This window comes from Dermatophagoides farinae, chromosome 4 (genome assembly GCF_024713945.1).
Source record: "Dermatophagoides farinae isolate YC_2012a chromosome 4, ASM2471394v1, whole genome shotgun sequence".
Lineage (NCBI taxonomy): Eukaryota > Metazoa > Arthropoda > Arachnida > Sarcoptiformes > Pyroglyphidae > Dermatophagoides > Dermatophagoides farinae.
The window spans coordinates 3,878,644-3,891,295 of NC_134680.1; the positions used below are offsets into that span (position 1 = coordinate 3,878,644).

Below are 12,652 nucleotides of genomic sequence, written 5' to 3' on the forward strand. Positions count from 1 at the left end.
AGTGGTTGTATTCGACAATCTTGTATATATGCCTCTACCACTGTTAATGTGTGTGTGTGTGCCTGAGTATGGCTCGAATTATAACTGACTGTTGGGAGCTGTTCACCCAATTGGTCATAATCATTGCCCAAGAATATCGTCCATCATCTGATCATCGATTCAATTGATCAATGATCTGACTGCTCAGTCCGAGGACAATCAATGACCAGCAGACATATGGTCTAATGTGAATGTTTGTCTCTGTCTGTGTGTGTGTTCATTCATTCATTCTATTTTGAACAGATATTGATCGATCGTTCATAAGTTTGTAATAAACATCGATATCTCAAATTTTGAACCATTCACACTGACATTCGAGACATCTGATTGGTTTTAGATAACATTAGTGCATAACCGGTATGTATGTTAAATTTCCTGCATTGGTTGATGATAGTGTCTTATTATCGAATGTTTTTTTCTTTCGTTGACCATCAATCGATAACAATGACAAGTCACATGCCATAATCTCTGTCACTGATCGATTTCCATTTTCTTCTCTTCATAGTTAAGTTTTAATTTTAATTTAATTAATTATGGTCATTCTTGTTGAATCTATAGGCTGACAACAATGATCACATGATTTGTGTGTTTGTAAATTGTTCAGATCTTTATAGTGATGATGATGATTTGGCGGCCAAATCATACATGTGATTAAAATTAATTAATCTTAATCCAGGCCATTGATGGTAACAAATGCATGTAGTTGATATTTAACAAAATGCAATCCTCACTCCCTTTCTCATATTCAGACCATTCATGTGTGTGTATGCTTATCAGTGTTAAATGGGGCCCCGATTCTTCGTTACATAGGTTACATAGATGCGTTCTGTTTGTGTGCGTAGATTAGAACCGAGATCTATATAATAGGATTGTATCACTGGGCATAACCAGAACGACAAACCCAAACCCAATCACGATGAGCGATTAAATGTGTGTGTGTGTGTGTGTGTGTTAGAGTGAGAAAATGATTTTTTTTTTGTTTTGGTTTGTGTAATTGGCAACCACACACACACACACACAAACAACAAAAGAATGGATGTGCTGATTTTGAGATTAGTTTATATATCATTATGAGATTCCGAGACACTACAACTCTGAATCAATTCAAACACAATATGCTAATTATCTAACCCTTTTTTTCACTTTCCTTTCAGTCCAATCAATCCATTCAATTTCAACCGACAATTTTGTTAATTGAATTCTAGAGAATCGATTCTGTGTGTGGATTCTAGTCTTTGGAAAATTGAAAATTCGTTTTTGAAAATGTCATCGAATCATTCAACAACGAAACCAATGAAAGTGAAGACAAAACGTTTCAAGCCGAAACATCAGAAAGCGAAATTGTTTCGTGCATCGGAACCATTGTTTTCTGTATTCATGTGGGGTATCAATCATACGATCAATGAATTGACACATGTGAACACCCCGGTCATGTTGATGCCCGATGATTTTAAGGCTTACACAAAGGTTAAAATCGATAACCATTGTTTCAACAAGGAGAACATGCCTTCCCATTTCAAAGTGAAGGAATATTGTCCACTCGTCTTTCAGAATCTACGTGAACGGTTCCATATTGACGATGTTGACTATATGAATTCATTGACCAAACATCAGCCGCGTGAACATCTTGTATCAGGCAAAACGAGCACCAAATTCTACGAGTCCTATGATCGATTATTTCTGTTAAAAATATTGACCAGTGAAGAAGTGGAATCGATGCATCATCTACTGAAGGAATATCATCCGTACATCGTGGAAAGACATGGCAAAACATTGTTGCCTCAATATCTGGGCATGTATCGTATAACAGTGGATGGAACCGAAACATACATCTGTGTGATGCGAAACATTTGCTCTTCACAATTCATCAATGTTCATCGAATCTATGATCTCAAAGGCTCGACCGTCGATCGTGAAGCAAGCGAAAAAGACAAAACACTTGATGTGCCCATCTACAAGGACAATGATTTCACTCGTGATGGTGTACGTATCTATGCAGAGGAAGAATGGAAAAAGAAATTCTTCGAAATGCTCGAAGCAGACACAACGTTCCTGATGAAAAAGAACATTATGGACTATTCGCTTTGTGTTGCCATACATGATTGTGAACGAGCCGAACAAGAAGCCCAACAACGACATGCCGAAGGTCTAAACTCACAATTCAGCGCTGAAGATGAAGAAGCCGAAACAAGTGGCGATAATTGTTGCCAAGATCAAGCCCCGAATTCGATGCTTTCACCACCGGATTCACCAGAATCACAATCACAACCAAAAATGTCTGCCGATTCGGACAATGTGCTTCTTTATTCCAGTGAGAATGCTATCGACTCATCCAGAGACATTTATGCTGTCATTGCCACCAAAGGTTCGTACCTCGATTGAATCAATAATCATTTACAATATATTACGACATGACTAACATTATTATCTCACATTTTATCAAAATAGATTCGCCAAGGCGAGAAATCTATTTCATCGGTATAGTCGATATTCTTACACAATTCGGTATTCGTAAGCGTACGGCATTAGCAGCCAAAACGGTTAAACATGGAACGACAGCTGAAATATCTACAGTCCACCCGGAACAGTATGCCAAACGTTTCTGTGAGTTTATCACTAAAGTGATTCAATAGTAGTTCACTCACATAAACCCACACCCATATACACATCACCATTGAACGTAGAGCATTAACCAAAATTCATTTGATTTGCCCGATATCGGGCCAATACTCTATATTATCTCATCAAATCATCATTGGCTCATTGACCATCCCTACACTCACTACCATTATCCACATCGGCCACAGATCAATGTAGATTGCATTCACAAAGAAGCATTCAAAAAAAAACAACTCATTTTGCAAATAAAAATGTACAGATAAAATTCAATGTCAAGCTCATCACAATGTTGATTAATGTAAGCAAACAAACAAACAAAATGTTGACAATGAATCCATAACAAGAATTCAAGATGCTAATAAAAATTTGCTGTGTGATCAATCCAAAAAAAAATCCACGAATCCAGAACTTTGGTTGCAATATTTATTCTTTTTTTAAATTCTAGAAGTTATTGTAATACAAAGGGCAGATTAAATGTTTTTTTGTGTAATGATGATTGCTTCTCTTTTTAGAATAAATGCGTGTTCTGTTCATTTCTTTTTAATTTTCTCGATAACCAATGGAGGTGAATGATGATCACGTATGGTGGAATGGCCTTCCTGGATAGATTTTTGTCGATGAGTACCATCACAGAATGGTGGGTGTCGTGTTTGTTTACAATTACAGAACCAATATTCTTTCGTTTCGGTACAATCCCATCGGAGTGGTTTCAATTTGATTTGTAAATGTTGATTACGATGTGTACCATCACAGAATGGCTTTAAACATTGAGATCAACAATCAGTTAGTTCATATAAAACATTGAAATTGTAGCAAATAGTTACCTGTTTATGACTAAGGCCACAACTACACCAAAAATATGCTTTACCAGCGATGCATTGATATTTGAATGGTTTCTTATCAAACACGATTCCATATTCGGTTTGTTCATATTCTGGATATAATTGTTTGGCTTTCAAATCGCTTATCTCTTGTTTCGTTTGTTTTGTCTTTGCATCAGAATCGTCAAAGAATTTGCCTTTTGAACAAAATGATCTAACAGGATTGTTATTGGTAATCAATCGAATGAATAGGGAACGAACATAATTTTGGGTGATCATCTTGTTTATCTCAATTGATGGATCGGTTAAATCGGTTATTAAATCACTATAAACGTGATCAATGTTTTTGCAAATCAAAACAATGACAGTCTCGCCATCTATTGATGATAGTTGTCTTAACATGTGCTTATTTCAGCTGACTGTTTTTAATAAAAAAAAATGGATCGTAAAAAACAACGTAAAATTCAACGACAAGAGAAAAAAAAGATAAAAAATCTCTATTACCGACATCGACAAACAAACGAGATAAAATCGGAGAACGATAATGTCGAATCGAATCAAAAAGAGCCAGTCAAAGCAATTAAGAAAAAAAAGAAACGAACCACCGATTCAAAAACTAATCCAAAATCCTCGGCCCTTATCGAGCATCAACGACGTTTAATACTCAAGGAGGAAAGAGAAATAAAAAGATACGAGAAACTGTTGAAACTTCGTAGCTATACTAAACGAAACAAATTACCCAAATCATTCCATCTGGATGGATTGGCCGATCTGATTGAATTCTGTGATGACCGAAATGAGAACGACGGCCATGAAGATGGTGATCGACTCGATGATCATGACATGGAACAATCATCAAATGAAGAATCCGAAAATGTAGAGCAAGAAGTTAATAGTGAATTGAATGATGAAAACGAATCACCAGTTGAATATAGTGAAGATGAAGATGACAGTGATGAGAAAAAGTCTGATGATGGCAAACTTCGTGAAGATATTTATGGTTTTCTTCGTGATAAACAAGGAAACATTGTTCCACAACAAGACAAGCGAATGGATCATGCTCAAAAAGAGCAATTCATTTCGGATGTTGTAGTCAATGAAAATGTACAACGGAAATTACGAGGTCTTCTCAATCGACTCACCTCATCGAACATTAAGGTTATAAGTAACGATATTATCAAACTCAATGTCAACCACAGTCGACACGTCATCAACAAAGGAATAATGAATTGTTTAGATAAGATTGTCATCGAATGTGAACATAGCTTACCTTCCAAATTGTTCGCCGAATTAGCCATGTTGATTGCCATTCTAAGCTTTGAAATGAGCGATGATGTCGGTGGATATTTCATCCATACTTTGGTTTGCCGATTTGATGCTGCTTTTGCCAATGTTTCCACATGGAATGCATCCAGTAAACGATTAAACAACATTCTCACGCTCATCCTTAACATGCATTCTACTGGCCTGGTCGATTATCAATTAATCTACGATATAATTGACAAATTCAGCGAAAAACTTGACAATGAAAAATCCATTGAAATCATCGATTCCATTCTCAAAACATCAGGTTTTCTCTTACGTAAAGAAGATCCGGCTAGAATGAAATCACTCATCTTACGGATACAAACGTTAAGCCAAGGATTGAGCGAACAAATGGCCAGTGCTGGAAGTCGAGTGAAATTTATGCTCGAATCATTAGTTGCCATCAAGAACAACAATGTGGCCAAAATCAAAACAAACGAAACTGTAGTCATGAATGATTTAATTGAATCGACGTTAAAATCAGTTATCAAAAAGCCCAGAGTTCCATCAATACCTGGACAATATTCGGCAATATTACAGAGTTCGCATTGGTTTTCTTATACCAAACAAATTGTTCCGCTTGAATCGATCAAAGGTGGTCAACAACAACAACAATCAACGACAACGATGATAGATGAACAAATTACATTGAATGAAAAAGTGGATACAGCCAAACTAGACCGATTATGCCGTGCATTACGTTTGAATACACCGTTACGACGTCAATTATTTGCCGCCATATTTACTTGTGGTGATTATCTGGATGCAGCCGGTAAACTCATATCGATCGGTAAAAAACAATCATCAGAAATAATCAACGTTGTGTTACATGTTGCCATCAATGAAAAATGTTACAATCATTTCTACTTTTACCTACTACAACATCTGACCAATTTGGATAGGAAATATCGATTGGCATTAGATTTTGCCATACGAGACAAAATAACCGATTTGCTATCATTACCGGCGAATAATCGTACGAAACTTGAACAACTAATGTGTCACTTGTTGGTGGCCAATTGTCTGAGCATTACCTGTTTAAAAGTGATACAATTTTCTGATATGAATGAAATGTACGTTCAATTCATTCGTAACATTCTTCAATTCGTTTTCGATCAATCGGATGATTCGATCGTCACGATGGTACTGGGAAAGATACCGAAAAAGGATAATTTTGCCAGTGCAATCAAATTGTTCATTGCATGCTTTATGGATGCTCAGGCTAAAGATAGGGCTTCCAGTATTAAACGATTACAATCACTTTCTCATTCATATTGACAATAAAATCTACTAATTCATAAATCATTCATTCATTGATCAGTTTAGGCCAATGATAACTTTCATTTGATTTTTTCAATGCTATCTGTACATTTGAGACGTTTATGGTGACCTTACCACCTTCATGGCTAATATAATCTTGAAGGGTCCATTCTTTTTCAAAAATAACCAGACCTTCATGATTGATCAAACGAGCAAACAAATATCGGCCACCTCGAATCGAAACTTTGGATCGATTTTGTCCATCACGAGATTCACGACGTGCACCTTTTAATCCATATAAAGCAATGGTAATCATACCGCCTGTTTGAAACCAATTCTCTTTGTGTTCCACTTTGGCTATAAGTATATGATTATCTGCTCGAGCACATGGTGTTAATTTTTGGAAATCTTCAAAATCGGAAAACTTTTTATGTTGGCAACAGCTCCAGAATTTATAGGCATCATGGAAACTATAATCAGATGAAATCAATTGTTTGTAGCAAAAATACAAAAATCAGTGGTACTTACATTTGAACTCCTTTATGGTAAAGACAAGAGCCATCTAGGTTCAATGTGGACTGTTCATTTTTACAATTTTTGCAAATCATAATTGTTTTAGGAACCGGTGGGGCTGAAGCTACGTTGACCGATTCAAATATTTCAATCTCTTGTTCGTAATTGGGATCCGGTGGAACGAATGGTTCGATTGTTTCCTTGGGTTTTACATTCTCATCGTCATCGTTTTGAATGACCGATGGACATTCGGATTCAATGACAGTTGGTGGTTTGGCTGGCTCCTCGGGTTTTACATTCGAATGTCGTCCTTTTGTGCCTTATGTGATAGCAATAATTGATGAATTGGTAATCGATTGCAAAGCGTGATACTTACATCCTTTGAATCCCATGAATATTGAAAAATCTCGTGAACGCATCTTACAACAGGTCCATTCTTTGTAACCATCATGGAAGTACGGTTTACCTGAATGATATTGGCAAGCCAAATCATTATTCTCATTTTCATGATACGTTTGACCACATGAAATATTGTAACATTGAAGTGGGCCAGACATTCTGATAAAGAGAATAGGATCCGAATAAAGGAATAAATGTCAACAAATAAGAATATTGAGAAATTTCTCGAATCAATATTTCTCAACATTCGAATGTAACCATATGGCAACACGTTGTTCATGAATGTTACTGCAAAACTCATGCATTCATTGTTTTGATTTATTTTCGATTCTTATTCTTATTTTTGTTTTCGGGTATAGAGTAAAATTCATCAGCGAAAACAATGAACGAATTGGAAAAACTTCAATATCTGTCTCTTGTATCGAAAGTTTGTACCGAGCTGGAAAATCATTTGGGTTTCAATGATAAAGATATGGCCGAATTCATTATCGATTTAGCCGAAGAGAATTCTACTTTCGATTCATTCAAATCTGCATTGATTGCCAATCAAGCTCAATTCACTGATTCATTCATTGCCAATCTTTTACGTATCATTCAACATATGCGACCAAAGAAAAAATCAAAAGGCTTTAATGATAATGATGATCAAAATGATGATGTTGATGACGATGGAAATGATGGTCGAAAAAAAGATGACAAACAAATGAAACGTGCTCTTTATCCATGTTTGGCTTTGCCCGATCAAGAACTTGATCAAAAATACGGAGATGAAGTGGAAAAAGAAAATCATCAAGACATGGACGACACGATGAAATTGTTGGAACAGTTGTCCGAAAAAAATAAGCAAAACGATGATGATGACAATGATAAACGGCAAAAAGAAAAAGACCGGGATGATAGTGATAGAAAAAGAAGTTCTCGAAGATCCGATTCCAGAAAACGAGATGATCGAGACAGAGATCGGCGAAGTCGAAGCCGAGAACGCCGGCATCAACGTGATTATCGTCATGAATCAGATGATTATGAATCTGAAAAACATCGATCTCGAAACAAGCATTCAGAATCAAAAAGAAGATCCGATTACGATCATCATCACCGTGATGATGAAGATTCACGATCGTCTAGTAGTAAACGAGCGAAATATGAAGATCTGCCTGAGATTCCAGCCTTAGGAATGATATTAAACGGTCGTGTTACGAACATTATGCAGTTCGGCTGTTTTGTTCAGCTCGAAGGTCTTCGTAAACGACGAGAAGGCCTAGTTCACATATCACAATTGCGACGTGAAGGTCGTGTTAATGATGTTAATGAAGTTGTGAGTCGAGGACAACGTGTCAAAGTAAAAGTATTGTCGTTCACTGGTCAACGAACTAGTCTTTCAATGAAAGAAGTAGATCAAGAAACGGGTAAAGATCTAAATCCAAACACTCAACATACATCTCGTGGTAAAGCTAACGATGATGATGATGATTTGTCTGAATTCAAAAATCCGGATAGACCTTCGAATTTGCCACCATTACCTGGCAGCAGTATCAAATCTACGACTGGAGAGGATTCTGTTGATGACTCGGAAACTCGTCGTCGTATTATACAACGAATTAGTTCACCAGAAAAATGGGAATTGAAGCAAATGGCCGCAGCAAATGTCCTCGATCGTTCTCAGCTGCCGGATTTTGATGAAAAATTGGGCGTCCTGCCTAGAATCGATGAAGACGATGATGAAGATATTGAAATCGAATTAGTGGAAGAAGAGCCTGCATTTCTTCGTGGACATGGTCGATCGCATTTGACTGATTTGAGTCCCGTAAGAATAGTAAAAAATCCCGACGGATCACTAGCTCAAGCCGCAATGATGCAATCTGCATTATCGAAAGAACGGCGTGAGTTAAAACAGCAACAACAACAGTCCGAAGTAAATAAAAATCGACCCGAAGATTCGAAAGATTGGTTCGATCCAATGCCGCAAAACGCTGCAAAGGAAACAATTGGAGCTGGCTGGGGTAGTAGTGGTGGCGGTGGTACTGGTAACAGTGGAATGCCAAACGAAATGCCGGAATGGAAACGATATATAACAGGTGGTGCTAAAGCTTCGTATGGCAAACGTACCGAATTAAGCTTGATGGAACAGCGGCAAAGTTTGCCAATTTATCAGTTCAAAGATGAACTAAGCAAAGCGGTGGCTGATAATCAGATATTGATCGTCATCGGTGAGACTGGATCTGGAAAGACCACTCAAATAACACAGTATTTGGCGGAAGCTGGTTACGTAACTCGTGGTAAAATTGGCTGCACCCAACCACGTCGTGTTGCTGCAATGTCGGTGGCTAAGCGTGTGGCCGATGAATTTGGTTGTCGATTGGGAACGGAAGTTGGCTATACGATTCGTTTTGAAGACTGTACAAGTCCCGAAACAGTTATCAAATACATGACCGACGGTATGTTACTTCGTGAATGTCTTCTCGATGCCGATCTACGTGGTTATTCTGTGCTCATGTTGGATGAAGCTCATGAACGTACTATCCATACAGACGTTTTGTTTGGCCTGTTGAAAAAAGCGGTAAAGAAACGACCCGATCTCAAACTGATTGTTACATCGGCCACATTAGATGCGGTCAAATTTTCTCAATACTTTTTCGAGGCTCCTATATTCACTATTCCTGGCCGAACATTTCCGGTGGAAATATTGTACACGAAAGAACCGGAAACTGATTATATGGATGCTTCCCTATTGACTGTGATGCAAATTCATTTGACTGAACCACCGGGTGATATTCTTCTCTTTCTCACTGGTCAAGAGGAGATTGACACTGCTTGTGAAGTGCTTTATGAACGTATGAAATGTCTTGGTCCAGATGTGCCTGAGTTGCTCATCCTGCCGGTTTATTCGGCACTTCCTTCCGAAATGCAAACCAGAATATTTGAACCTACACCTCCTGGATCACGAAAAGTGGTGATTGCAACAAATATTGCCGAAACTTCACTGACAATCGATGGCATCTACTATGTGGTCGACCCGGGTTTTGTCAAACAAAACGTTTACAATCCGAAAACCGGTATGGATTCATTGGTGGTAACGCCTATTTCACAAGCACAAGCCAAACAACGAGCTGGTCGCGCTGGACGAACTGGTCCAGGTAAATGCTTCCGGTTATACACCGAAAGAGCGTATCGTGATGAAATGCTTACCACTCCAGTTCCTGAAATTCAACGAACGAATCTATCGGAAACAGTTTTGCAGCTAAAAGCTATGGGTATCAACGATTTAATCAATTTTGATTTCATGGATGCTCCACCAGCCGAAGCTTTATTGATGGCATTAGAACAACTGCATTCGTTAGGTGCATTAGACGATGAAGGACTGCTCACACGGTTAGGTCGACGTATGGCTGAATTTCCGCTAGAACCTCGTCTCTGTAAAGTGCTGCTGCAATCGGTTCAATTGGGATGTTCAGAAGAAGCATTGACCGTCGTTTCCATGTTGTCCGTGCAGAATGTTTTCTATCGGCCTAAGGACAAACAAGCGTTGGCCGATTCAAAAAAGGCCAAATTTAATCAACCGGAAGGCGACCATCTAACATTGTTGGCCGTATATAATGCTTGGAAAAATAACAAACTGTCTACTGCTTGGTGTTATGAGAATTTTGTTCAGGTTCGTACATTGAAACGAACACAGGATGTACGTAAACAATTGCTGGGTATCATGGATCGCCATCGATTAGATGTCATATCGTGTGGCCAGAATACAGCCAAATTGCAAAAGGCCATTTGTTCCGGTTTCTTTCGAAATGCATCGAAAAAAGATCCTCAGGAAGGCTATCGAACATTGGTCGATGGCCAAGTAGTCTATATTCATCCATCATCAGCACTGTTTCATCAACAACCAGAATGGGTCATTTACCATGAGATCGTGTTGACCACCAAAGAATATATGCGTGAAGTGACTACCATCGATCCAAGGTGGTTGGTGGATTTTGCACCGACATTCTTTCGATTCTCTGATCCAGCTAAGCTCTCCAAACACAAAAAACAACTTCGACTCGAACCATTGTATAACAAATATGAAGAACCAAATGCATGGCGTATTTCTCGTGTTCGCAAACGTCGAAATTAATTCATTCATTAATTGTATTCCATCATTTTTGTAATTATTATCATTGTTTTGAAATTTAAATTGAATTTAAATCTAAAAATAAAAAGCACTTTTACATCATTCTAATTTGTGTCTAGTTTAATCTCCAGATGGAGTTGAAACTCCAAAAATTGCAGTTTTGTTTATTTTGCAGTTTAGACTTTTTTCTAAGTATAAAATTATAGGTCACTGTCAACTGATTTGGTGGCATTTGATTAAATCTGCTTATTGAATCAAAAATAAAACATGTCAACCGATCCGAAAGGTCATTATCCATCAGCATTGGATCGATGGCTTCTTGTCCGATATAAAAAATATGCTACTGCTCAGGAGGTCCCTAATATGGTCAGGTGTGTGTACCTGCATGTTTTTGATTTTTTCAATGTTAATTATTTTTTCTCAACTCAATTTCACAGCTCAATCATGATGCGACGAATTCATGAAAAAGCTCGAATTCATACGGCAATCGTTATCATGATTTTATCCGGAGTCGGCATGTTCACCAATGCTATGATCGGTAAATATCAAGCAAAACAAGGTTATTCAGTCGAAAAAGCCGCCTCAGAGTATCAACAAGAATATAATAAACGTAAAGAGAAAGAGCTGATGGCACAAATGACGAAATAATGAACGAAATCTTATCATTAAAAAAAACTCTAGATTTTTTTTATTCATAAAATTCTAAGTTGTTATTTACTGTTGTTGTTACTTGGATGATATCAAAATTGAAATAAAAAAAAATTTGTAGCCAGCATTCTTCAACAATGATCATAATCATATGGGAGGCGTACTAGTCGCTGGTCGATAATATGCCCGACATCTTTCATGGAAAAACTAATCATCGAACATACAATTAAAAATAATCAGTGGAAAATGTTAAATTCAATAAATTGTTGGTCATCTTACCTTAAGGCTTCGGTCACGGACCACTTCTTCCACATGTAATTCATTTTGCATCATTCGAAGTTTATTTTGTTCTTTACGTAATTGTTTTTGTACCTGAAAATCGGCTTCATTTTCATCACGGCGTCGTTTTAGTTGATGTACGGATTCTGATACTCGAATGATACAATTTTTGATTGCTTGTTCACGATTTGTATGTAATTCCATGAGCTAAACAACAATTGACAATCGACATTATTCGCGAACCATCTATCCATATTGATATAATACCTGTTTGTATAATTCCTGGCATTGTTTGGTCGGATCGATTCCTTTCACAGCGAACGATTGTGTCGGTATGGTCGTATTAAGGCTGTGTACAATGTTATCATCTAATTTGCGAAGATTTTTGAGTACATCCTACATTGTATTGGATCGAAATTTGAAAAAAAAATTAAAAAAAAAAATAATCATGACACAAGCACTGTATGTATACACAATATTCATACCTCAAATGCGAGAAAATCCTCGCACATAGCTTCCATTTGGATCGTATTCGATCGAAATGAAAAGATTTTTGCTAAGAAAATGAATGGCAATCAGAGATACCAAAAAATCAAGTCACGTTGTTTAATTCAAAAAACAGCCGATCAAAGACCAAGCAGTGAACGTACGGATAGAACGT

The 12,652-nt window shown here is 37.4% G+C and overlaps 7 protein-coding genes across 9 annotated transcripts; 4 read left to right on the top strand and 3 right to left on the bottom strand.

The window, feature by feature from the left end:
- Positions 1-60: 60 nt before the first annotated feature.
- PIP4K (phosphatidylinositol 5-phosphate 4-kinase) lies at positions 61-3,198 on the top strand. 3 transcript variants are annotated; one of them, XM_075729836.1, is made up of 4 exons: positions 81-396; positions 492-725; positions 1,194-2,404; positions 2,488-3,198. In XM_075729836.1, the coding sequence occupies exons 3-4, from the start codon at positions 1,303-1,305 to the stop codon at positions 2,670-2,672; spliced, it is 1,287 nt and encodes a 428-aa protein (XP_075585951.1). In that variant the 5' UTR covers positions 81-396; positions 492-725; positions 1,194-1,302; the 3' UTR covers positions 2,673-3,198. The 3 variants fall into 3 exon arrangements, with proteins under 3 accessions (XP_046908405.1, XP_075585951.1, XP_046908407.1); XM_047052449.2 differs by lacking the exon at positions 492-725 and having other exon boundaries at positions 61-396; XM_047052451.2 differs by lacking the exon at positions 492-725 and having other exon boundaries at positions 81-400.
- On the bottom strand, positions 3,068-3,896 carry LOC124490060 (uncharacterized). Its single transcript, XM_047052531.2, has 2 exons — positions 3,483-3,896; positions 3,068-3,416 (listed from the first exon to the last, which is right to left on the bottom strand). The coding sequence occupies exons 1-2, from the start codon at positions 3,879-3,881 to the stop codon at positions 3,189-3,191; spliced, it is 627 nt and encodes a 208-aa protein (XP_046908487.1). The 5' UTR covers positions 3,882-3,896; the 3' UTR covers positions 3,068-3,188.
- On the top strand, positions 3,870-6,086 carry LOC124489948 (nucleolar MIF4G domain-containing protein 1). The gene has a single exon (XM_047052382.2). It carries the CDS (start codon positions 3,918-3,920, stop codon positions 6,060-6,062), a length of 2,145 nt encoding a protein of 714 aa, XP_046908338.1. The 5' UTR covers positions 3,870-3,917; the 3' UTR covers positions 6,063-6,086.
- Positions 5,957-7,241, bottom strand: mora (cysteine and histidine rich domain containing protein). The gene is made up of 3 exons (XM_047052500.2): positions 6,934-7,241; positions 6,573-6,876; positions 5,957-6,514 (listed from the first exon to the last, which is right to left on the bottom strand). Exons 1-3 carry the CDS (start codon positions 7,112-7,114, stop codon positions 6,091-6,093), a joined length of 909 nt encoding a protein of 302 aa, XP_046908456.1. The 5' UTR covers positions 7,115-7,241; the 3' UTR covers positions 5,957-6,090.
- A 24-nt stretch (positions 7,242-7,265) lies between these two features.
- On the top strand, positions 7,266-11,172 carry pea (ATP-dependent RNA helicase pea). The gene has a single exon (XM_047052338.2). It carries the CDS (start codon positions 7,339-7,341, stop codon positions 11,065-11,067), a length of 3,729 nt encoding a protein of 1,242 aa, XP_046908294.1. The 5' UTR covers positions 7,266-7,338; the 3' UTR covers positions 11,068-11,172.
- Positions 11,173-11,233: 61 nt separating this feature from the next.
- Positions 11,234-11,839, top strand: LOC124490082 (UPF0389 protein CG9231). The gene is made up of 2 exons (XM_047052554.2): positions 11,234-11,435; positions 11,502-11,839. Exons 1-2 carry the CDS (start codon positions 11,332-11,334, stop codon positions 11,710-11,712), a joined length of 315 nt encoding a protein of 104 aa, XP_046908510.1. The 5' UTR covers positions 11,234-11,331; the 3' UTR covers positions 11,713-11,839.
- Ccdc58 (Coiled-coil domain-containing 58) lies at positions 11,724-12,631 on the bottom strand. The gene is made up of 4 exons (XM_047052546.2): positions 12,477-12,631; positions 12,259-12,387; positions 11,992-12,198; positions 11,724-11,919 (listed from the first exon to the last, which is right to left on the bottom strand). The coding sequence occupies exons 1-4, from the start codon at positions 12,510-12,512 to the stop codon at positions 11,860-11,862; spliced, it is 432 nt and encodes a 143-aa protein (XP_046908502.1). The 5' UTR covers positions 12,513-12,631; the 3' UTR covers positions 11,724-11,859.
- Positions 12,632-12,652: the final 21 nt, after the last annotated feature.

What these genes read in the sequence shown, in the direction of transcription:
- PIP4K (XM_047052449.2), top strand. Translation starts at nt 1,303, where the DNA reads ATGTCATCGAATCATTCAACAACGAAACCAATGAAAGTGAAGACAAAA. An exon ending in TGCTGTCATTGCCACCAAAG is followed by an intron (nt 2,405 to 2,487) that starts GTTCGTACCTCG and finishes TTATCAAAATAG; the next exon opens with ATTCGCCAAGGCGAGAAATC.
- LOC124490060 (XM_047052531.2), bottom strand. Translation starts at nt 3,881, where the DNA reads ATGTTAAGACAACTATCATCAATAGATGGCGAGACTGTCATTGTTTTG. An exon ending in GTGGCCTTAGTCATAAACAG is followed by an intron (nt 3,417 to 3,482) that starts GTAACTATTTGC and finishes CAATGTTTAAAG; the next exon opens with CCATTCTGTGATGGTACACA.
- LOC124489948 (XM_047052382.2), top strand. Translation starts at nt 3,918, where the DNA reads ATGGATCGTAAAAAACAACGTAAAATTCAACGACAAGAGAAAAAAAAG.
- mora (XM_047052500.2), bottom strand. Translation starts at nt 7,114, where the DNA reads ATGTCTGGCCCACTTCAATGTTACAATATTTCATGTGGTCAAACGTAT. An exon ending in ATTCATGGGATTCAAAGGAT is followed by an intron (nt 6,877 to 6,933) that starts GTAAGTATCACG and finishes CTATCACATAAG; the next exon opens with GCACAAAAGGACGACATTCG. An exon ending in TACCATAAAGGAGTTCAAAT is followed by an intron (nt 6,515 to 6,572) that starts GTAAGTACCACT and finishes ATCTGATTATAG; the next exon opens with TTTCCATGATGCCTATAAAT.
- pea (XM_047052338.2), top strand. Translation starts at nt 7,339, where the DNA reads ATGAACGAATTGGAAAAACTTCAATATCTGTCTCTTGTATCGAAAGTT.
- LOC124490082 (XM_047052554.2), top strand. Translation starts at nt 11,332, where the DNA reads ATGTCAACCGATCCGAAAGGTCATTATCCATCAGCATTGGATCGATGG. An exon ending in GAGGTCCCTAATATGGTCAG is followed by an intron (nt 11,436 to 11,501) that starts GTGTGTGTACCT and finishes TCAATTTCACAG; the next exon opens with CTCAATCATGATGCGACGAA.
- Ccdc58 (XM_047052546.2), bottom strand. Translation starts at nt 12,512, where the DNA reads ATGGAAGCTATGTGCGAGGATTTTCTCGCATTTGAG. An exon ending in AGGATTTTCTCGCATTTGAG is followed by an intron (nt 12,388 to 12,476) that starts GTATGAATATTG and finishes AATACAATGTAG; the next exon opens with GATGTACTCAAAAATCTTCG. An exon ending in GCCAGGAATTATACAAACAG is followed by an intron (nt 12,199 to 12,258) that starts GTATTATATCAA and finishes ATTGTTGTTTAG; the next exon opens with CTCATGGAATTACATACAAA.